The sequence below is a fragment of the Oncorhynchus gorbuscha genome, linkage group LG01, assembly GCF_021184085.1.
Source record: "Oncorhynchus gorbuscha isolate QuinsamMale2020 ecotype Even-year linkage group LG01, OgorEven_v1.0, whole genome shotgun sequence".
Classification (NCBI taxonomy): domain Eukaryota; kingdom Metazoa; phylum Chordata; class Actinopteri; order Salmoniformes; family Salmonidae; genus Oncorhynchus; species Oncorhynchus gorbuscha.
The window spans coordinates 22,557,289-22,580,857 of record NC_060173.1 but is presented as its reverse complement, the minus strand read 5'-3'; the positions used below and the strand labels follow the sequence as shown (position 1 = coordinate 22,580,857).

General features: G+C 45.8%; 1 protein-coding gene across 2 annotated transcripts in view; it reads right to left on the bottom strand.

Annotated features, from left to right (window-relative positions):
* Positions 1 to 23,569, bottom strand: part of tbxas1 (thromboxane A synthase 1 (platelet)) — a 159,996-nt gene that overhangs the window by 84,888 nt on the left and 51,539 nt on the right. For both annotated transcript variants that reach the window (XM_046348236.1, XM_046348246.1), the window contains exons 4-5: positions 17,445 to 17,497; positions 4,175 to 4,271 (exon numbers count right to left, since the gene is read on the bottom strand). In XM_046348236.1, coding sequence (XP_046204192.1) covers positions 4,175 to 4,271; positions 17,445 to 17,497 — 150 coding nt within the window. The remainder of the gene's footprint in view (positions 1 to 4,174; positions 4,272 to 17,444; positions 17,498 to 23,569) is intronic.

The following is a 23,569-nucleotide window of genomic DNA, read 5'->3' as shown; positions in this document are numbered from 1 at the left end:
TCGGCTCCCGAACGTAAGGCTCTCGAGGATTATTTGTCTGTGTCTCTTGACGCCGGTACCATAGTGCCTTCTTCCTCTCCGGCCGGGGCGGGGTTCTTTTTGTTAAGAAGAAGGACGGTACTCTGCGCCCCTGCGTGGATTATCGAGGGCTGAATGACATAATGGTTAAGAATCGTTATCCGCTTCCCCTTATGTCATCAGCCTTCGAGATTCTGCAGGGAGCCAGGTGCTTTACTAAGTTGGACCTTCGTAACGCTTACCATCTCGTGCGCATCAGAGAGGGGGACGAGTGGAAAACGGCGTTTAACACTCCGTTAGGGCATTTTGAGTACCGGGTTCTGCCGTTCGGTCTCGCCAATGCGCCAGCTGTTTTTCAGGCATTAGTTAATGATGTTCTGAGAGACATGCTGAACATCTTTGTTTTTGTCTATCTTGACGATATCCTGATTTTTTCTCCGTCACTCGAGATTCATGTTCAGCACGTTCGACGTGTTCTACAGCGCCTTTTAGAGAATTGTCTCTACGTAAAGGCTGAGAAGTGCTCTTTTCATGTCTCCTCCGTTACTTTTCTCGGTTCCGTTATTTCCGCTGAAGGCATTCAGATGGATTCCGCTAAGGTCCAAGCTGTCAGTGATTGGCCCGTTCCAAGGTCACGTGTCGAGTTGCAGCGCTTTTTAGGTTTCGCTAATTTCTATCGGCGTTTCATTCGTAATTTCGGTCAAGTTGCTGCCCCTCTCACAGCTCTTACTTCTGTCAAGACGTGTTTTAAGTGGTCCGGTTCCGCCCAGGAGCTTTTGATCTTCTAAAAGAACGTTTTACGTCCGCTCCTATCCTCGTTACTCCTGACGTCACTAGACAATTCATTGTCGAGGTTGACGCTTCAGAGGTAGGCGTGGGAGCCATTCTATCCCAGCGCTTCCAGTCTGACGATAAGGTTCATCCTTGCGCTTATTTTTCTCATCGCCTGTCGCCATCTGAGCGCAACTATGATGTGGGTAACCGTGAACTGCTCGCCATCCGCTTAGCCCTAGGCGAATGGCGACAGTGGTTGGAGGGGGCGACCGTTCCTTTTGTCGTTTGGACAGACCATAAGAACCTTGAGTACATCCATTCTGCCAAACGACTTAATGCCCGTCAAGCTCGTTGGGCGTTGTTTTTCGCTCGTTTCGAGTTTGTGATTTCTTACCGTCCGGGTAGCAAGAACACCAAGCCTGATGCCTTATCCCGTCTGTTTAGTTCTTCTGTGGCTTCTACTGATCCCGAGGGGATTCTTCCTTATGGGCGTGTTGTCGGGTTAACAGTCTGGGAATTGAAAGACAGGTTAAGCAAGCACTCACGCACACTGCGTCTCCGCGCGCTTGTCCTAGTAACCTCCTTTTCGTTCCTGTTTCCACTCGTCTGGCTGTTCTTCAGTGGGCTCACTCTGCCAAGTTAGCTGGTCATCCCGGTGTTCGAGGCACTCTTGCGTCTATTCGCCAGCGCTTTTGGTGGCCGACTCAGGAGCGTGACACGCGCCGTTTCGTGGCTGCTTGTTCGGACTGCGCGCAAACTAAGTCGGGTAACTCTCCTCCTGCCGGTCGTCTCAGACCGCTCCCCATTCCTTCTCGACCATGGTCTCACATCGCCTTAGACTTCATTACCGATCTGCCTTTGTCTGCGGGGAAGACTGTGATTCTTACGGTTGTCGATAGGTTCTCTAAGGCGGCACATTTCATTCCCCTCGCTAAACTTCCTTCCGCTAAGGAGACGGCACAAATCATTATTGAGAATGTATTCAGAATTCATGGCCTTCCGTTAGACGCCGTTTCAGACAGAGGCCCGCAATTCACGTCACAGTTTTGGAGGGAGTTCTGTCGTTTGATTGGTGCGTCCGTCAGTCTCTCTTCCGGGTTTCATCCCCAGTCTAACGGTCAAGCAGAGAGGGCCAATCAGACGATTGGTCGCATACTACGCAGCCTTTCTTTCAGAAACCCTGCGTCTTGGGCAGAACAGCTCCCCTGGGCAGAATACGCTCACAATTCGCTTCCTTCGTCTGCTACCGGGTTATCTCCGTTTCAGAGTAGTCTGGGTTACCAGCCTCCTCTGTTCTCATCCCAGCTTGCCGAGTCCAGCGTTCCCTCCGCTCAAGCGTTTGTCCAACGTTGTGAGCGCACCTGGAGGAGGGTGAGGTCTGCACTTTGCCGTTACAGGGCACAGACGGTGAGAGCCGCCAATAAACGCAGGATTAAGAGTCCAAGGTATTGTTGCGGCCAGAGAGTGTGGCTTTCCACTCGCAACCTTCCTCTTACGACAGCTTCTCGTAAGTTGACTCCGCGGTTCATTGGTCCGTTCCGTGTCTCCCAGGTCGTCAATCCTGTCGCTGTGCGACTGCTTCTTCCGCGACATCTTCGTCGCGTCCATCCTGTCTTCCATGTCTCCTGTGTTAAGCCCTTTCTTCGCACCCCCGTTCGTCTTCCCTCCCCCCCTCCCGTCCTTGTCGAGAGCGCACCTATTTACAAGGTACATAAGATCATGGACATGCGTTCTCGGGGACGGGGTCACCAATACTTAGTGGATTGGGAGGGTTACGGTCCTGAGGAGAGGAGTTGGGTTCCGTCTCGGGACGTGCTGGACCGTTCACTCATCGATGATTTCCTCCGTTGCCGCCAGGATTCCTCCTCGAGTGCGCCAGGAGGCGCTCGGTGAGTGGGGGGGGGTACTGTCATGTTTGTCATTTATTATCATGTCTTGTCCCTGTGCTCCCCATTCTATTCGTTTCCCTCTGCTGGTCTTATTAGGTTCTATCCCTCTCTCTCCCCCTCCCTCTCTCACTCTCTCACTCTCTCGCTCTCTCTTCTCTCTATCGTTCCGTTCCTGCTCCCAGCTGTTCCTATTCCCCTAATCATCATTTAGTCTTCCCACACCTGTTCCCGATCCTTTCCCCTGATTGGAGTCCCTATTTATTCCTTTGTGTTCCGTTCCTGTCCTGTCGGTTCCTTGTTTAGAATTCACCGTGCTGTGATTGTGTATCGCCCTGTCCTGTCGTGTTTTTGCTGTGATTGTGTATCGCCCTGTCCTGTCGTGTTTTTTTGCCTTCATCAGATGCTGCGTGTGAGCAGGTGTCTCTGTCAACTACGGCCTGCGCCTACCCGAAGCGACCTGCAGTCTGTGGCCGCTTCTCCTGTTATTCCCCTCTACAGACTAGAGGATTTCTGTTATTCCCTGTTTGGACTTGAATAAACTCTGTTTCTGTTAAGTCGCTTTTGGGTCCTCTTTCACCTGCATGACACTTTAGGTATCTGGTGGGTGGTTGTTCCTGTCTCTGTGTTTTGCACCAGTTAGGTGTTTCGGTTTTTCCACGTTTTCTTATTTTGTATAGTGTTCACGTTTTCATCTTTCATTAAAGATGTTTATAAATAACCACGCTACATTTTGGCCTTTGCATGTTTGATGCCTTGTCTGCGGTTGTAGCATTCTTTCTTGTTTGCGTCCATGTCCTGTCCCTTGTGAGCGGTATCTCTAGCCTCTAACCCAGCGTGGATACTGCCTGAAATCCATGGTTTTTGGTTTGGACAAGTTCCAAGCCAATATGGCGTGTGGATGATGAAAGCAACTGGGACCTCTGACCTCTGTTTGATAAATGTGTCATGTTACCATTAGCTGTGACCCTGCTGCCGTGGGATGGCATTGGTCCCCTCCGCTCTCAGACAGAAACACTTGTATCTCTAGAGCCTCCTAGACAAAGGCTATTGGCTGAACAAAATCATTAAGCCTGCACTTTAGAGACACATCATCTTTCTTCCTGCAATGCAGTGGAACATAGTCAGAGTGTGCCCTAAAAATGTGTCTCCTTTAGTTCGGAAACGTATTACAGGTTCACAGTAGAAGGACACTGGTGACTACAGAGGGCCTGCTCACTGCAGGGGTTTGCATTGAAGTAAGTTTCAGAATTGAAGACCATATACTGACTACTTTAAAAAGGGATTCCTTGATGATATTTAGGGACCTGGCTCAAACAAGAGTACAGATTTCATAGCCCAACTCGATATTATCATCAGGTAGCTTGTCAAAAACTGCTGTAAAAATAAGCAGTTCAAAATAGATCATTTTCTTTTGATTTGCTACATAAAAGAAGCAGAAGAAGTACTTTGTCATAATGCATCAATAAGGTAATCACCGAGAGAAACTGACTTACCATTCTGTTGGGGAAGGTGCTGAAGTCCTTCACCATGATCTGTCTGAGCATATCAGGGTCAGCTACCACCACCACGGGCCTCCTGCCTAGATAATATCTGGAGAGACATACAGGACATCATACAGGACATCATACAGGACAGCTTGAGAAGCCAGACACACACGTGTGTATCATATACACATGAGATGGGTATGTATCACATGTGAGATAAGAGTGTAGCACTTTCATTGTGCCATGGGTTGTTTGGAGAAAAACACTCTTGACTTTTGCATGGGTTATAGACTCCTTGGTCCGTGTTTCAAGATGGGTCGGGTGGGTTGCCGACATTGCCGCTGACCCCTGGCCGCTGACTTTGCGTGTGTATATGCATGCATTCACACAGAAAAAATACACAGGAGAAAGCATGCACAGACACACGCAAACACACACACGACTGCAGGGCAAACATCGATAAATAACAGGATGCCAATCAAGCGTTGTGATCATCACAGAGGATGTGAGGCCTGGAGAGTAATATACCCAAAGTCGCAGCGTAAAACACACCCACACACCTTAGACTTAGACATGTGACCTGTTGAGGAGTCTATACTGAAGAAGAGTCTCACAATGGAAGTTTAACACAACCCTCACTACCTACCATGGGCTTGACAGAACACAGGGTGTAAATGAGTTAGGGATTTGCTTGTATTCGACAGTACCACTCTTTATTGTTCTAGTCTAGTCGTGACTCTCAGAAATGCTTCAGTTCACTGCAATGTTAGCCAGGAGACACTGACTAACCGGTCAGTCAGTCCTATCTCACCTTGTTACTTCCCCACAACTGTGGAGGCTCCTCAGAGGAGGAAAGGGAAGAACATCATCCTCAGTGAATTTCATAAAAACAAAATTAGTGAAACATAAAAAAATATATCCTTATTAGTAAATAAATTCACGCCACCAAATAATTAATTAAAACACACTATTTTGCAATAAAACAGGATGCACCTGAGCTCAATTTTGAGTCTCAGAGCAAATGGTCTGAATACTTATCAATCTTTTTAAAAATGTTTTTATACATTTGCAAACTTGTTTACGCCTTGTCATTATGGGGTATTATGTGGAGATTGATGAGGAAAACATTTAATGTAATACATATTAGAATAAGGCTGTAATGTAACAACATAGGGAAAAAGTGAACGGGTCTGAATAGTTTCCGAATGCCCTGTACATAGGAGATACAGGACTTCTAGGACTTCACAAAGCTGAGAGGAGGGCTAATAGCTGAGGTTAAAAGGAAAGGAGAAGATCCTCTCTCACAGCAGCTCCATCTTGTTAAGTACCGTCTCTGGGTGACACTAAAAGAGGGTAATCTAGAGAAGATGTTGCCCTTGTCTTGTCCCCAGTCCCAAGGCTAATGTAACTACACATTTACCAGTGTAGCTGTCATGCAGGTGAAAGAGGACCCAAAAGCGACTTAACAGAAACAGAGTTTATTAAAGTCCAAAACGGAATAACAGAAATCCTCTAGACTTGTAGAGGGGAAACAACTGGAGAAGCGGCCACAGACTGCAGGTCGCTTCGGGTAGGCGCAGGCCGTAGTCGACTGAGACACCTGCTCACACGCAGCATCTGATGAAGGCACAAAACACGACAGGACAGGGTGATACACAATCACGGCAAAAACACGACAGGACAGGGCGAAACGCAATCACAGCATGGTGAATACAATACAAGGAACCGACGGGACAGGAACGGATCACAAAGGAATAAATAGGGACTCTAATCAGGGGAAAGGATCGGGAACAGGTGTGGGAAGACTAAATGATGATTAGGGGAATAGGAACAGCTGGGAGCAGGAACGGAACGACAGAGAGAAGAGAGAGCGAGAGAGTGAGAGAGGGAGGGGGAGAGAGAGGGATAGAAGGAGGGAAAGAACCAAACAAGACCAGCAGAGGGAAACGAATAGCATGGGGAGCACAGGGACAAGACATGACAATGAATGACAAACATGACAGTACCCCCCCACTCACCGAGCGCCTCCTGGCGCACTCGAGGAGGAATCCTGGCGGCAACGGAGGAAATCATCGATGAGCGAACGGTCCAGCACGTCCCGAGACGGAACCCAACTCCTCTCCTCAGGACCGTAACCCTCCCAATCCACTAGGTATTGGTGACCCCGTCCCCGAGAACGCATGTCCATAATCTTATGTACCTTGTAAATAGGTGCGCTCTCGACAAGGACGGGAGGGGGAGGGAAGACGAACGGGGGTGCGAAGAAAGGGCTTAACACAGGAGACATGGAAGACAGGATGGACGCGACGAAGATGTCGCGGAAGAAGCAGTCGCACAGCGACAGGATTGACGACCTGGGAGACACGGAACGGACCAATGAACCGCGGAGTCAACTTACGAGAAGCTGTCGTAAGAGGAAGGTTGCGAGTGGAAAGCCACACTCTCTGGCCGCAACAATACCTTGGACTCTTAATCCTGCGTTTATTGGCGGCTCTCACCGTCTGTGCCCTGTAACGGCAAAGTGCAGACCTCACCCTCCTCCAGGTGCGCTCACAACGTTGGACAAACGCTTGAGCGGAGGGAACGCTGGACTCGGCAAGCTGGGATGAGAACAGAGGAGGCTGGTAACCCAGACTACTCTGAAACGGAGATAACCCGGTAGCAGACGAAGGAAGCGAATTGTGAGCGTATTCTGCCCAGGGGAGCTGTTCTGCCCAAGACGCAGGGTTTCTGAAAGAAAGGCTGCGTAGTATGCGACCAATCGTCTGATTGGCCCTCTCTGCTTGACCGTTAGACTGGGGATGAAACCCGGAAGAGAGACTGACGGACGCACCAATCAAACGACAGAACTCCCTCCAAAACTGTGACGTGAATTGCGGGCCTCTGTCTGAAACGGCGTCTAACGGGAGGCCATGAATTCTGAATACATTCTCAATAATGATTTGTGCCGTCTCCTTAGCGGAAGGAAGTTTAGCGAGGGAATGAAATGTGCCGCCTTAGAGAACCTATCGACAACCGTCAGAATCACAGTCTTCCCCGCAGACAAAGGCAGACCGGTAATGAAGTCTAAGGCAATGTGAGACCATGGTCGAGAAGGAATGGGGAGCGGTCTGAGACGACCGGCAGGAGGAGAGTTACCCGACTTAGTCTGCGCGCAGTCCGAACAAGCAGCCACGAAACGGCGCGTGTCACGCTCCTGAGTCGGCCACCAAAAGCGCTGGCGAATAGACGCAAGAGTGCCTCGAACACCGGGATGACCCGCTAACTTGGCAGAGTGAGCCCACTGAAGAACAGCCAGACGAGTGGAAACAGGAACGAAAAGGAGGTTACTAGGACAAGCGCGCGGCGACGCAGTGTGCGTGAGTGCTTGCTTAACCTGTCTTTCAATTCCCCAGACTGTTAACCCGACAACACGCCCATAAGGAAGAATCCCCTCGGGATCAGTAGAAGCCACAGAAGAACTAAACAGACGGGATAAGGCATCAGGCTTGGTGTTCTTGCTACCCGGACGGTAAGAAATCACAAACTCGAAACGAGCGAAAAACAACGCCCAACGAGCTTGACGGGCATTAAGTCGTTTGGCAGAACGGATGTACTCAAGGTTCTTATGGTCTGTCCAAACGACAAAAGGAACGGTCGCCCCCTCCAACCACTGTCGCCATTCGCCTAGGGCTAAGCGGATGGCGAGCAGTTCACGGTTACCCACATCATAGTTGCGCTCAGATGGCGACAGGCGATGAGAAAAATAAGCGCAAGGATGAACCTTATCGTCAGACTGGAAGCGCTGGGATAGAATGGCTCCCACGCCTACCTCTGAAGCGTCAACCTCGACAATGAATTGTCTAGTGACGTCAGGAGTAACGAGGATAGGAGCGGACGTAAAACGTTCTTTTAGAAGATCAAAAGCTCCCTGGGCGGAACCGGACCACTTAAAACACGTCTTGACAGAAGTAAGAGCTGTGAGAGGGGCAGCAACTTGACCGAAATTACGAATGAAACGCCGATAGAAATTAGCGAAACCTAAAAAGCGCTGCAACTCGACACGTGACCTTGGAACGGGCCAATCACTGACAGCTTGGACCTTAGCGGAATCCATCTGAATGCCTTCAGCGGAAATAACGGAACCGAGAAAAGTAACGGAGGAGACATGAAAAGAGCACTTCTCAGCCTTTACGTAGAGACAATTCTCTAAAAGGCGCTGTAGAACACGTCGAACGTGCTGAACATGAATCTCGAGTGACGGAGAAAAAATCAGGATATCGTCAAGATAGACAAAAACAAAAATGTTCAGCATGTCTCTCAGAACATCATTAACTAATGCCTGAAAAACGGCTGGCGCATTGGCGAGACCGAACGGCAGAACCCGGTACTCAAAATGCCCTAACGGAGTGTTAAACGCCGTTTTCCACTCGTCCCCCTCTCTGATGCGCACGAGATGGTAAGCGTTACGAAGGTCCAACTTAGTAAAGCACCTGGCTCCCTGCAGAATCTCGAAGGCTGATGACATAAGGGGAAGCGGATAATGATTCTTAACCGTTATGTCATTCAGCCCTCGATAATCCACGCAGGGGCGCAGAGTACCGTCCTTCTTCTTAACAAAAAAGAACCCCGCCCCGGCCGGAGAAGAAGAAGGCACTATGGTACCGGCGTCAAGAGACACAGACAAATAATCCTCGAGAGCCTTACGTTCGGGAGCCGACAGAGAGTATAGTCTACCTAGAGGAGGAGTGGTCCCCGGAAGGAGATCAATACTACAATCATACGACCGGTGAGGAGGAAGGGAGTTGGCTCGGGACCGACTGAAGACCGTGCGCAGATCATGATATTCCTCCGGCACTCCTGTCAAATCGCCAGGTTCCTCCTGAGAAGTAGGGACAGAAGAAACGGGAGGGATGGCAGACATTAAACACTTCACATGACAAGAAACGTTCCAGGATAGGATAGAATTACTAGACCAATTAATAGAAGGATTATGACATACTAGCCAGGGATGACCCAAAACTACAGGTGTAAACGGTGAACAGAAAATCAAAAAAGAAATAGTCTCACTGTGGTTACCAGATACTGTGAGAGTTAAAGGTAGTGTCTCAAACTTGATACTGGGAAGATGACTACCATCTAAGGCAAACATGGGCGTAGGCCTGTCTAACGGTCTGAAAGGAATGTTATGTTTCCGAACCCATGCTTCGTCCATGAAACAACCCTCAGCCCCAGAGTCAATCATGGCACTGCATGTAGCACCCGAACCGGTCCAGCGTAGATGGACCGACATAGTAGTACAAGATCTAGATGAAGGGACCTGAGTAGTAGCGCTCACCAGTAGCCCTCCGCTTACTGATGGGCTCTGGCCTCTTACTGGACATGAATTAACAAAATGTCCAGCAACTCCGCAATAGAGGCACAGGCGGTTGGTGATCCTCCGTTCCCTCTCCTTATTCGAGATGCGAATCCCTCCCAGCTGCATGGGCTCAGTCTCAAAGCCAGAGGAGGGAGATGGTTGCGATGCGGAGCAGGGAAACACCGTTGATGCGAGCTCTCTTCCACGAGCCCGGTGACGAAGATCTACCCGTCGTTCTATGCGGATGGCGAGAGCAATCAAAGAGTCCACATCTGAAGGAACCTCCCGGGAGAGAATCTCATCCTTAACCACTGCGTGGAGTCCCTCCAGAAAACGAGCGAGCAGCGCCGGCTCGTTCCACTCACTAGAGGCAGCAAGAGTGCGAAACTCAATGGAATAATCCGTTATGGACCGTTCACCTTGGCATAAGGAAGCCAGGGCCCTAGAAGCCTCCCCACCAAAAACTGAACGGTCAAAAACCCGAATCATCTCCTCTTTAAAGTTCTGGAATACGTTAGAGCAATCAGCCCTTGCCTCCCAGATAGTTGTGCCCCATTCTCGAGCCCGGCCAGTAAGGAGTGAAATGACGTAAGCAACCCGAGCTCTCTCTCTAGAGTATGTGTTGGGTTGGAGAGAGAACACAATCTCACACTGCGTGAGAAAGGAGCGGCACTCAGTGGGCTGCCCGGAGTAGCAAGGTGGGTTATTAACCCTAGGTTCTGGAGGCTCGGCAGGCCAGGAAGTAACAGGTGGCACAAGACGTAGACTCTGGAACTGTCCAGAGAGGTCGGAAACCTGAGCAGCCAGGTTCTCCACGGCATGGCGAGCAGCAGACAATTCCTGCTCGTGTCTGCCGAGCATGGCTCCTTGGATCTCGACGGCAGTGTAACGAGCGTCTGAAGTCGCTGGGTCCATTCCTTGGTCGGTTCCTTCTGTCATGCAGGTGAAAGAGGACCCAAAAGCGACTTAACAGAAACAGAGTTTATTAAAGTCCAAAACGGAATAACAGAAATCCTCTAGACTTGTAGAGGGGAAACAACTGGAGAAGCGGCCACAGACTGCAGGTCGCCGGGTAGGCGCAGGCCGTAGTCGACTGAGACACCTGCTCACACGCAGCATCTGATGAAGGCACAAAACACGACAGGACAGGGTGATACACAATCACGGCAAAAACACGACAGGACAGGGCGAAACGCAATCACAGCATGGTGAATACAATACAAGGAACCGACGGGACAGGAACGGATCACAAAGGAATAAATAGGGACTCTAATCAGGGGAAAGGATCGGGAACAGGTGTGGGAAGACTAAATGATGATTAGGGGAATAGGAACAGCTGGGAGCAGGAACGGAACGACAGAGAGAAGAGAGAGCGAGAGAGTGAGAGAGGGAGGGGGAGAGAGAGGGATAGAAGGAGGGAAAGAACCAAACAAGACCAGCAGAGGGAAACGAATAGCATGGGGAGCACAGGGACAAGACATGACAATGAATGACAAACATGACAGTAGCAGGGTTTAAATAATATGGGGGAAAGGTCTGGCAGTATCAGAGGGGAGATTCTGACCCCCTTTTAAAACAGTCAGTCATTAACACTCCTTGTGTATGTTTATGAGTGCACCTGTCACACTGGACAGGTAATGGTTTTGTTGTCTGGCCCAGAGGGAGCTCCATTCCGTAACCTGCATGGGTGACATAATCACCACAGTGTCCTGGCTACTCAGACCAACTAGTCGTAAGCAGGCTTCTCTGTGTGTTAGTGTGTTTTGTCGTATCTAAATGTGAAGACTGTAATTTTATCAAATCAGTTCTCAGTTCGAAAATAATTGCAATGTATATATTTACGGCCATATGTTGTTGTTGTTGTCTTATCTGTTGGAATCGCCGGTCCGTCTGCTGGAGAGTCAGTTCATCAGAGAGTCTCTGGTTAACTTCCCCAGAAATCACATTGTCTTTCGTAGTTGTCGCTTTCGCAGCAGCTCTGGATAGTGTCTGTTGTCATGGATATGTCAGGCGTACAGATGGTCAGGCGTACTGATGGTCAGGTGTACAGATGGTCAGACGTACAGATGGTCAGACGTACAGATGGTCAGGCATACAGATGGTCAGACGTACTGATGGTCAGGCGTACAGATGGTCAGACGTACTGATGGTCAGGCGTACAGATGGTCAGACGTACAGATGGTCAGACGTACAGATGGTCAGGCATACAGATGGTCAGACGTACTGATGGTCAGGCGTACAGATGGTCAGACGTACTGATGGTCAGGCGTACAGATGGTCAGACGTACTGATGGTCAGGCGTACAGATGGTCAGACGTACTGATGGTCAGGCGTACAGATGGTCAGACGTACTGATGGTCAGGCGTACAGTGGTTGTCTGTATTCTCATACTAGACTTACGTAATTTCCAGCTGCAGACTAGTCTAGGATTTACTCTTATTCTGTAGTGATCGATAGTCTCACAGTTGAACCATTTCCAGCCTATTTTATGACCGTCATAAAACAGCCGACTTCCCGCTCTCCCCCTCTACAAGAGAGAGCACGCTGTAGAGTGGACCCACTGTAATCTCATCCTTCAGATTGTCACAGGAGAGTCATGACATTCCCCCTCTACAAGAGAGAGCACGTTGTAGAGGGGACCACGCTGTAGAGGGGACCCACTGTAATCTCATCCTTCAGATTGTCACAGGAGAGTCATGACATTCCCCCTCTACAAGAGAGAGCACGCTGTAGAGGGGACCCACTGTAATCTCATCCTTCAGATTGTCGCAGGAGAGTCATGACATTCCCCCTCTACAAGAGAGAGCACGCTGTAGAGGGGACCCACTGTAATCTCATCCTTCAGATTGTCGCAGGAGAGTCATGACATTCCCCCTCTACAAGAGAGAGCACGCTGTAGAGGGGACCCACTGTAATCTCATCCTTCAGATTGTCGCAGGAGAGTCATGACATTCCCCCTCTACAAGAGAGAGCACGCTGTAGAGGGGACCCACTGTAATCTCATCCTTCAGATGTCATGACAGGAGAGTCATGACATTCCCCCTCTACAAGAGAGAGCACGCTGTAGAGGGGACCACGCTGTAGAGGGGACCCACTGTAATCTCATCCTTCAGATTGTCGCAGGAGAGGTATGACAACTTGTATAGTTTCATCATCAACCGGTGGTTGTGGCAACATCATTACTATACAAATACATTAATGCAGAGGGAACCTTAATACATTTGTGTGTTTGTAAAGTTATGATGTAGTTTCACCTTTAGAGATGCTATTACATTTTATTCTAACTCCTAACTATATACCTTCTCCTGATATTGTGAGGTACTGCTGTATTTAATTATCCAAAATAAATTAAAAGCACACATATTTCTGCCTGACCATACTCATGGTGAATTTTGCTAGCAGAGAAACTTATTTCATTTTTTTGTTTTTGTAGATTGTCCATTAGGTATCTTACATGCTGACCACACTGCTCACGTTGTGTGTGTGCACACTCATTGCAAAATAAAAGTACACACACGTTATTCAATAATGAATCCAAACTGCTAGCGCGCATCAAAAAGAGTCTGCCTAGCCAGGAGCTAAAATATAACTTGGTTCTATTTTTGACACTTGATGCGCTGCAAGTCCCACCTCTCCCATGTCCTCATTGGTTTTTAGGCGAAAATATACCCAAGTGGAGATAGATCATATTTCAGAGGTCCACACTCCAGTCCAATTGGTGGTGGTAAGGCACCTTAAAGTTGGTTGCCAACCTACATTTAAAGTCCACAGAAGAAGAAGATGAAGAAGAAGAGATTACTAGAAACTAATTAGATTTTCCCTTTTGTCTGTGGATTAATTGTCGGAGTGGACAACATGATTTTGTTTCACTCAAAATGGATGAAAATTCTACAAAGTGCATTTCAGGTAAAATAACAACCCAATGTTAATATCCCGGGACAAATTAGCTAGCAACAGCAAACTAGCTAGCGAAATGCATGTTTCATGTGTTTCGACCTGTCCCCAAATTAATATAGTTTGTTCAGAGTTTGTTTTGATATTTCAACCTGCGTGTCCTGATCGCGTCTGGTGTGGATGGACAAAATCAACATGCCCGGTCTAGTCAGCATGTTATGTATACAGTATACTGATATTATTTCTGATATGAAAAATAAAGACACTTTGAAAGATGTATCTCTAACAACCACTGAATGCTTTCAACTTTGATAAATTGATAGGGGAGGAGTGTTCTGAGAGACGACGAGGGTTCAATAAATGTGCCATGAGCCTCTTTCTCTTTTCTTTTTGAAAAACCACGTATCACACTAGTGGACAACTCTTACTGAAGGCTGTAGTAATGCCTTTTGGCATATATCCACGCATTCTGACGTAATGTCTCTTTTCCGGTCTAGGCACGAAATCTAGCCATGGCAAACCCACTTTTCCCTGCCCTACTCCTACACTCTTATTTATTTTTCTCAAATACACACAGAAACTCAGTAGCCTATTCCCTTTGATGTGCTATTAAGAAAAGAATCTGCCGTCCATAAACAGGCCTGTATAATCAACCCAGAAATAATCTAGCAGCACATCTAGATTAGATCTACTTTATTATCCCACCAGGGGGGAATTCGTTTGGTCATGTGCCTAAAAAGAGAAAGTACATAAAACATAACACAGAATACACTAAATTAATATGAAAATGCAATAGGCCACATATTTCCAGTAAGTGCAGTACGTATTTACTGTCCAATCCTTTCACCGAGTCGACTAGGTGAAAAATCTGTCAATGTGCCCTTGAGCAAGACACTTAACTCTAATTGCTTCTGTAAATTGCTCTGGATATATCTGTTCAAATATCTGTTCATCCTGAGCTTCTTCTGAAGAAGTATACTTGCCCTAGTCTGGTTGCTGCTACGACTGAGACTTGAGTGAAGGGGATGCTGTCACGTTCTGACCATAGTTCTTTTGTGTTTTCTTTGTTTTAGTGTTGGTCAGGACGTGAGCTGAGTGGGCATTCTATGTTTTGTGTTTCTATCTTGGATTTGTTGTTTGGCCTGATATGGTTCTCAATCAGAGGCAGGTGTTTGTCATTGTCTCTGACTGGGAACCATATTTAGGTAGCCTGTTTTGTGTTGGGTTTTGTGGCTTGTTGTCTTCTGTCTTTGTGTCTATGCACCACATAGGACTGTTTCGGTTTTCACATTTGTTGTTTTGTATTTTGTAGTGTTCTCATTTATCGTCTATATTAAACATGTTGAACACTAACCACGCTGCATTTTGGTCCGCCTCTCCTTCAACGGAAGAAAACCGTTACAGATGTGTACTGTCCTGTAATATTTTGTCTAGTTTTTGAAGGACAAGTTTTGTGTACAGCCTGTTGGCTGATTCTTGGTCTATACCACTTCTCGGTCTATTCCCGCCGTCTTGATCAAGCGCTGCAGCTCTATTTGGTCTTGAACTTGCATGTTTCCAAACATGCATATCAAACCAAAGGACCGGACACTGTAGGACAGATTTATAAAACAGCTGAAAGATATGGCAATCAACATTAAAATGGTTCAGTTTGTGAAAATAATTAAAATCTCTCTTGTAGTTTCTTTGCCTTTGCAAGGGCACACACAGTCATTGTGTTTCAGGTTATTGTCTATCTTGATTCCTAGGTATTTATGTGTTCACTCGATCTACTGATTCCCTGTTGATCTTAGGGGGGTAATGCATTGGAATAAGCCTACCAGGATCTCATGGTGTTGCTTTCCATTAGTCTGGTCCCAGATCAGTTTGTGATGTCTTGTCAAACACCATTATTTGGCAAGACATGGACAAGCAGATCTGGGACCATGATAACTTTTCAACAGCTTCACTGATACTTCTAACACATACAGTCGGAAGTTTACATACACTTAGGTTGGAGTCAATAAAAATAGTTTGGCAACTACTCCACAAATTTCTTATTAACAAACTAGAGTTTTGGCAAGTCGGTTTGGAAATCTACTTTGTGCAATTTTTCCAACAATTGTTTAGAGACAGATTATTTCACTTATCACAATTCCAATTCACAATTACACACACAAAGCTGATTGTGCCTGGAAAATTCCAGAAAATGATATCATGGCTTTAGAAGCGTCTGATAGGCTAAATTACATCATTTGAGTCAATTGGAGGTGTACCTGTGGATGTATTTCAAGGCCGAACTTCAAACTCATTTCATCTTTGCTTGACATCATGGTAAAATCAAAAGAAATCAGCCAAGACCTCAGAAAAAATAGCAGACCTCCACAAGTCTGGTTCATCCTTGGGAGTAATTTCCAAATGCCCGAAGGTACCATGTTCATCTGTACAAACAATAGTACGCAAGTATAAACACCATGGGACCACGCAGCCATCGTACCGCTCAGGAAGGAGACACATTCTGTCTCCTAGAGAACATACTTTGGTGCGAAAAGTGCAAAGCAATCCCAGAACAACAACAAAGGACATTGTGAAGATGCTGGAGGAAACAGTTACAAAAGTATCTATATCCACAGTAAAACGAGTCCTATATCGACATAACCTGAAAGGCCGCTCAGCAAGGAAGAAGCCACTGCTCCAAAATAGCCATAAAAAAGCCAGACAATGGTTTGCAACTACACATGGAGACAAAGATCATACTTTTTGGAGAAATGTCCTCTGGTCTGATGAAACAAAAATAGAACTGTTTGGCCATAATGACCATCATTATGTTTGGAGGAAAAAGGCGGAGGCTTGCAAGCCGAAGAACGCCATCCCAACCGTGAAGCATGGGTGTAACGCTCGTCCTCTTCTACTGACGAGGAGAAAGAAATATCGGACCAATTTCCAGCGTGATAAGTGTCCATTTTAATATGTAAAACTGAACACTACAAAATACAAAATAACAAAGTGAAAGAAGAAACGAAAATCAAAACAGTCCCTTATGGTGCAAACACAGACACAGGAAACATATCACCCACAACTCAAAAGTGAAACCAGGCTACCTAAGTATGGTTCTCAATCAGGGACAACGATTGACAGCTGCCTCTGATTGAGAACCATACCAGGCCAAACACAGAAAACCCAAAACATAGAAAAAGGAACATGGACAACCCACCCAACTCACGCCCTGACCATACTAAAACAAAGACATAACAAGAGAACTAAGGTCAGAACGTGACAACGGGGGTGGCAGCATCATTTTGTAGGGGTGCTTTTCTGCAGGAGGGACTGGTGCACTTCACAAAATAGATGACATCACGAGGAAGGAAAATTATGTGGATATATTGAAGCAACATCACAAGACATCAGTCAGGAAGTTAAAGCTTGGTTGCAAATGGGTCTTCCAAATGGACAATGACCCCAAGCATACTTCCAAAGTTGTGGCAAAATGGATTAAGGACAACAAAGTAAAGGTATTGGAGTGGCTATCACAAAGCCCTGACCTCAATCCTATAGAACATTTGTGGGCAGAACTGAAAAAGCATGTGCGAGCAAGGAGGCCTACAAACCTGACTCTGTCAGTAGGAATGAGCCAAAATTCACTCAACTTACTGTGCGAAGCTTGTGGAAGGCTACCCAAAATGTTTGACCCAAGTGAAACAATTCAAAGGCAATGCTACCAAATACTAATTGAGTGTATGTAAACATCTGACCCACTGGGAATGTGATGAAATAAATAAAAGCTGAAGTAAATTATTCTCTCTACTATTATTCTGACATTTCACATACTTAAAATAAAGTGGTGATCCTATATGACCTAAAACAGGGAATTTTTACTAGGATTAAATGTCAGGAAAACTGTGAAAAACTGAGTTTAAATGTATTTGGCTAAGGTGTATGTAAACCTCCGAATTCAACTGTATGTCTATAAGAGGTTGTGTCAGATGCTGGATGAGACAAGTCAAATAGAGTGTCCTGTAGTGACTTGGGTTTGGTGTGATGTAAATGCAGTGTCAGTCAGTCACTTACCCACATACTCTCCCATACTTGTGAATCAGGTCTGTGTGAACACCGAAAAAGCCCTGAAAAGAAAGATTAGAAAGAATTAGAAAGGAACCTTAGAACCAACTGAGATTTGATATAATTTCAAATGTTGTATGAGAGGATATCCATTCTCTCTGCTACAATGAAATACTGTGAGTTCAAGATACCTGTTCGTATCTGATTGATATTTGCGCAATACGCACTTTCCACTGTCTTAGCTACTTGCGTTAACTCCACAGCCACCACAAGAAACACCCCAGCAGTACAGGGCGACAGCTGCATTGATTTGACTCTTTTCCATTCCTGTGTTAGAGCGAAGACTGACACATGACTGACAACTTAATAAAGGGGCTAGAACACTGTACTGAACATTCCATCTGTGACCAACACTAAAAGGTACTGTTACTGCAAAGTGTGTGTGTGTGTGTGTGTGTGTGTGTGTGTGTGTGTGTGTGTGTGTGTGTGTGTGTGTGTGTGTGTGTGTGTGTGTGTGTGTGTGTGTGTGTGTGTGTGTGTGTGTGTGTGTGTGTGTGTGTGTGTGTGTGTGTGTGTGTGTGTGTGTGTGTGTGTGTGTGTGAGAGAGAAAAAAGTATGTGAGAGTGTGTCCTTAAAAACACACTCTCCTTGAACTGTATGTTTCTCGACACAAACTAATAGTTTCATCTGAACCAACTACCACGGGAAAGCTGTCTTTCATCTTCTTCCAGTTGACTCCTTTGCAATCGTCAACAGAACTAACAAAGAGCTTCACCGACTGACAAAGGAGGTGTGATGACGAAGGTTTCAGCTCTACCGTGCATTGATCTTTAGTATTGATCTGCTCCAACAGTTCCAGTCTCAAGGCCTGTGTGTGTGTGTGTGTGTGTGTGTGTGTGTGTGTGTGTGTGTGTGTGTGTGTGTGTGTGTGTGTGTGTGTGTGTGTGTGTGTGTGTGTGTGTGTGTGTGTGTGTGTGTGTGTGTGTGTGTGTGTGTGTGTGTGTGTGTGTGTGTGTGTGTGTGCGTGCGTGCGTGCGTGTGTGTGTGCGTGCGTGTGAGAGCTTAACTCATCACAGCTCTGTAATACAAAACATCAGCCACTGTAACTTTAGACTCAGAGCATTCAATTGATTTCACATCAATCTGTGGAATGAATCTATGGTGTGTAGCTGAGCGACGGTCTTAAAAGCCACATTTAATTCAATTGGCAATTTCTCAGACAAATAAATCAAATAAAATGTTAATGGTCGCATACACATGTTTAACAGATCTTATTGCAGGTGTAGAGAAATCCTTATGTTCCTAGCTCCAACAGGACTGTAATATCTAACAATATAAAACAATACATGCAAATCTAAAAAGTAAAATAATGGAATTAAGAAATCTGGAAATATTAGGACGAGCAATGTCATAGTCCAGAATAGAAATATATATGTACAGTATGTGATGGGATGTATAGACATTATGGACAGTATGTGGATAGAATATATAGTAACTGAAGAATATGTGGATAGAAGTATAGTATATGTACAGCAATAAAATAGGATAGGCCTTGACAAGAATACAGTATATACATCTGAAATGTAAAACAGTATGTATACATTATTAAAGTGAGATAAACAACTGTCTTGACTCCAGAGTGGTAGAAATCCATCAATTAATAAAGCCTATTAGAGTATGAGTGCTGATGTTGGACCACATTTGCCTTTTAGGTCATAATGAATAAGACTGTGTAGACAAGGGGGGGCTGATCACAGGCCCAGTGCAGGTGGCCTAGTGGTTAGAGCATCGGGCCAGTAATTGAAAGGTTGCTAGATCGAATCCCTGAGCTGACAAGGTACAAATCTGTCGTTCTGCCCCTGAACAAGGCAGTTAGGCTATCATTGTAAATAAGAATTTGTTCTTGAATGACTTGCCTAGTTAATAAATTATTTGTCCTACTGTAAGAGCCCGGTCTTATTGGTTATGAGCTGAAACCACCCAACCAGTGCAATGTTGAAGATGGTGTAAAATGTGTTGTGGCGATACTCCATTAAATCTGCACCAGAGCTAAGGGAGAGGGAGTAAGAAGACGAACACGTAATAGTGTTTTGTTTTCAGTATGGGGTCTCGGCATCATTTGTATACAGTACACTGCCAGTATTGCACTAAAAGCTTACAGCAGAGCTTAAATTGTATTTCATGTTTTATCAAAGACTCCCCAAAGCAGAATACTTGTCTAATTCAGCATACTCATCCCAAAGTAACCTATAATAGCTTCCCAGCAGTCATGAATCTGTATTCACATGTCGACCAATGGTTTGACCCTTAGTGTGTGTGTGTGTGTGTGTGTGTGTGTGTGTGTGTGTGTGTGTGTGTGTGTGTGTGTGTGTGTGTGTGTGTGTGTGTGTGTGTGTGTGTGTGTGTGTGTGTGTGTGTGTGTGTGTGTGTGTGTGTGTGTGTGTGTGTGTGTGTGTGTGTGTGTGTGTGTGTGTCTACTGCAGTGTGTATCCTCTGTGTATCCTGCCACCATGTCTGTGTACTCTAGGTACTCTCAGCACCTTCCCTCGATCCTGACTAGTCTCAAAGTCCCTGCCGCTGAAAAACATCCCCATAGCATTATGCTGCCACCACAATGCTTCACTGTAGGGATGGTATTGGCCAGGTGATGAGCGGTGCCTAGTTTCCTCCAGATGTGACTCATGGCATTCAGGCCAAAGAGTCCAATCTTGGTTTCCTCAGACCAGAAAATCTTGTTTCTCATGGTCTGAGAGTCCTTTAGGTGAATTTTGGCAAACTCCAAGCGTGCTGTCATGTGCCTTTTACTGTGGAATGGCTTTCATCTGGCCACTTTACCATAAAGTCGTGATTGGTGGAGTGCTGCAGAGATGGTTGTCCTTCTGGAAGGTTCTCCCATCTCCACAGAAGAACTCTGGAACTCTGTCAGAGTGACCATCGGGTTCTTGGTAACCTTCCTGACTTAAGCCATTCTCCCTCGATTGCTCAGTTTGGCTGGGCGGCCAGCTCTAGAAAGAGTCTTGGTGGTTCCAAACTTCTTCCATTTAAGAATGATGGAGGCCACTGTGTACTTGGGGACCTTCAAAGCTGCAGAAATGTTTTGGTACCCTACCGCAGATTTGCTCCTCGACACAATCCTGTCTCGGAGCTCTACGGACAATTCCTTTGACCTCATGGCTTAGTTTTTGCTCTGACATGCACTGTCAACTGTGGACCTCATATAGACAGGTTGGTGTGTGCCTTTCCAAATCATGTCCAATCAATTGAATTTACCACAGGTGAACTCCAATTAAGTTGTAGAAACATCTCAAGGATAATCAATGGTAACTGGATGCACCTGCATTTTGAGTCTCATAGCAAAGAATCTGAATACCTATGTACAGTGCCTTGCGAAAGTATTCGGCCCCCTTGAACTTTGCGACCTTTTGCCACATTTCAGGTTTCAAACATAAAGATATAAAACTGTCTTTTTTTGTGAAGAATCACCAACAAGTGGGACACAATCATGAAGTGGAACGACATTTATTGGATAATTCAAACTTTTTTAACAAATCAAAAACTGAAAAATTGGGCGTGCAAAATTATTCAGCCCCTTTACTTCCAGTGCAGCAAACTCTCTCCAGAAGTTCAGTGAGGATCTCTGAATGATCCAATGTTGACCTAAATGACTAAGGATGATAAATACAATCCACCTGTGGGTAATCAAGTCTCCGTATAAATGCATCTGCACTGTGATAGTCTCAGAGGTCCGTTAAAAGCTCAGAGAGCATCATGAAGAACAAGGAACACACCAGGCAGGTCCGAGATACTGTTGTGAAGAAGTCTAAAGCCGGATTTGGATACAAAAAGATTTCCCAAGCTTTAAACATCCCAAGGAGCATTGTGCAAGCGATAATATTGAAATGGAAGGAGTATCAGACCACTGCAAATCTACCAAGACCTGGCCGTCCCTCTAAACTTTCAGCTCATACAAGGAGAAGACTGATCAGAGATGCAGCCAAGAGGCCCATGATCACTCTGGATGAACTGCAGAGATCTACAGCTGAGGTGGGAGACTGTCCATAGGACAACAATCAGTCGTATATTACACAAATCTGGTCTTTATGGAAGAGTGGCAAGAAGAAAGCCATTTCTTAAAGATATCCATAAAAAGTGTAATTTAAAGTTTGCCACAAGCCACCTGGGAGACACACCAAACATGTGGAAGAAGGTGCTCTGGTCAGATGAAACCAAAATTGAACTTTTTGGCAACAATGCAAAACGTTATGTTTGGCGTAAAAGCAACACAGCTCATCACCCTGAACACACCATCCCCACTATCAAACATGGTGGTGGCAGCATCATGGTTTGGGCCTGCTTTTCTTCAGCAGGGACAAGGAAGATGGTTAAAATTGATGGGAAGATGGATGGAGCCAAATACACGACCATTCTGGAAGAAAACCTGATGGAGTCTGCAAAAGACCTGAGACTGGGACGGAGATTTGTCTTCCAACAAGACAATGATCCAAAACATAAAGCAAAATCTACAATGGAATGGTTCAAAAATAAACATATCCAGGTGTTAGAATGGCCAAGTCAAAGTCCAGACCTGAATCCAATCGAGAATCTGTGGAAAGAACTGAAAACTGCTGTTCACAAATGCTCTCCATCCAACCTCACTGAGCTCGAGCTGTTTTGCAAGGAGGAATGGGAAAAAACTGATAGAGACATAACCCAAGCGACTTACAGCTGTTATCTCAGCAAAAGGTGGCACTACAAAGTATTAACTTAAGGGGGCTGAATAATTTTGCACTCCCAATTTTTCAGTTTTTGATTTGTTAAAAAAGTTTGAAATATCCAATAAATGTCGTTCCACTTCATGATTGTGTCCCACTTGTTGTTGATTCTTCACAGAAATATACAGTTTTATATCTTTATGTTTGAAGCCTGAAATGTGGCAAAAGGTCGCAAAGTTCAAGGGGGCCGAATACTTTCACAAGGCACTGTAAATAAGGTATTTTTGCTTTTTACTTTTAATACATACTTTTAATACAAAATATTCTAAAAACCTGTTTTCGCTTTGTCATTATTGGGTATTGTGAGTAGATTGATGAGAAAAATGTTTAATTTAATAAATTTTAGAAAAAGGCTGTAACGTAACAACATTTTGAAAAAGGGAAGGGGTCTGAATACTTTCCCGAAAGCACTGTAGATCATATGACAGACAGACAGACAGACAGACAGACAGACAGACAGACAGACAGACAGACAGACAGACAGACAGACAGACAGACAGACAGACAGACAGACAGACAGACAGACAGACAGACAGACAGACAGACAGACAGACAGACAGACAGACAGACAGACAGACAGACAGACAGACAGACAGACAGACAGACAGACAGACAGACAGACAGACAGACTGTTCCTCAACCCTCATCAACCCTTCTGTCTGATCTGAATAGTGGTCTGTTGGCTCACAAAGGGAAACTTGTCCCGTTAAGGTGCTTATAGAAGGCACTGGGCTCATTGATATTCAAAGCGACAGAGCAGCCCACAGAATGGCTGCAGCCCTGGCATTCCTGCAGTCTGGGCTCCCATGGAGGGGTGGTGGGTACAGAGCGCTGGTGTGTGCCCGAAGGAGTGCCCCCTTCATGGTGCTGCACACTGCACCAGTCCAAACTGTCTCAAACTGTCTCCATTCATCCATTTCTCTGTCCTTCTTCCCAGCCCCTCCCTCTACCTCTCTTACTCTATTTTTCTCTCTCCCCCAGTCTTTTTATTACTGCAGAGATTGTCGCATGCCAATACCGACTCCTCACCCACACAGTTTAGCTTAATGTTGGTACAACAGAGAGGAGCGAAGTCGGAGATGAGCGGGTCACCGACAGAGGCAGACTCTATCAAGTCCAGGATAGTGTGTGTGTGTGTGTGTGTGTGTGTGTGTGTGTGTGTGTGTGTGTGTGTGTGTGTGTGTGTGTGTGTGTGTGTGTGTGTGTGTGTGTGTGTGTGTGTGTGTGTGTGTGTGTGTGTGTGTGTGTGTGTGTGTGTGTGTGTGTGTGTGTGTGTGTGTGTGTGTGTATGACAACGCAACACAGAACATTTGGAGGTTTGTCCTATCAAATCAAATTGTATTTGTCACATGCGCCGAATAC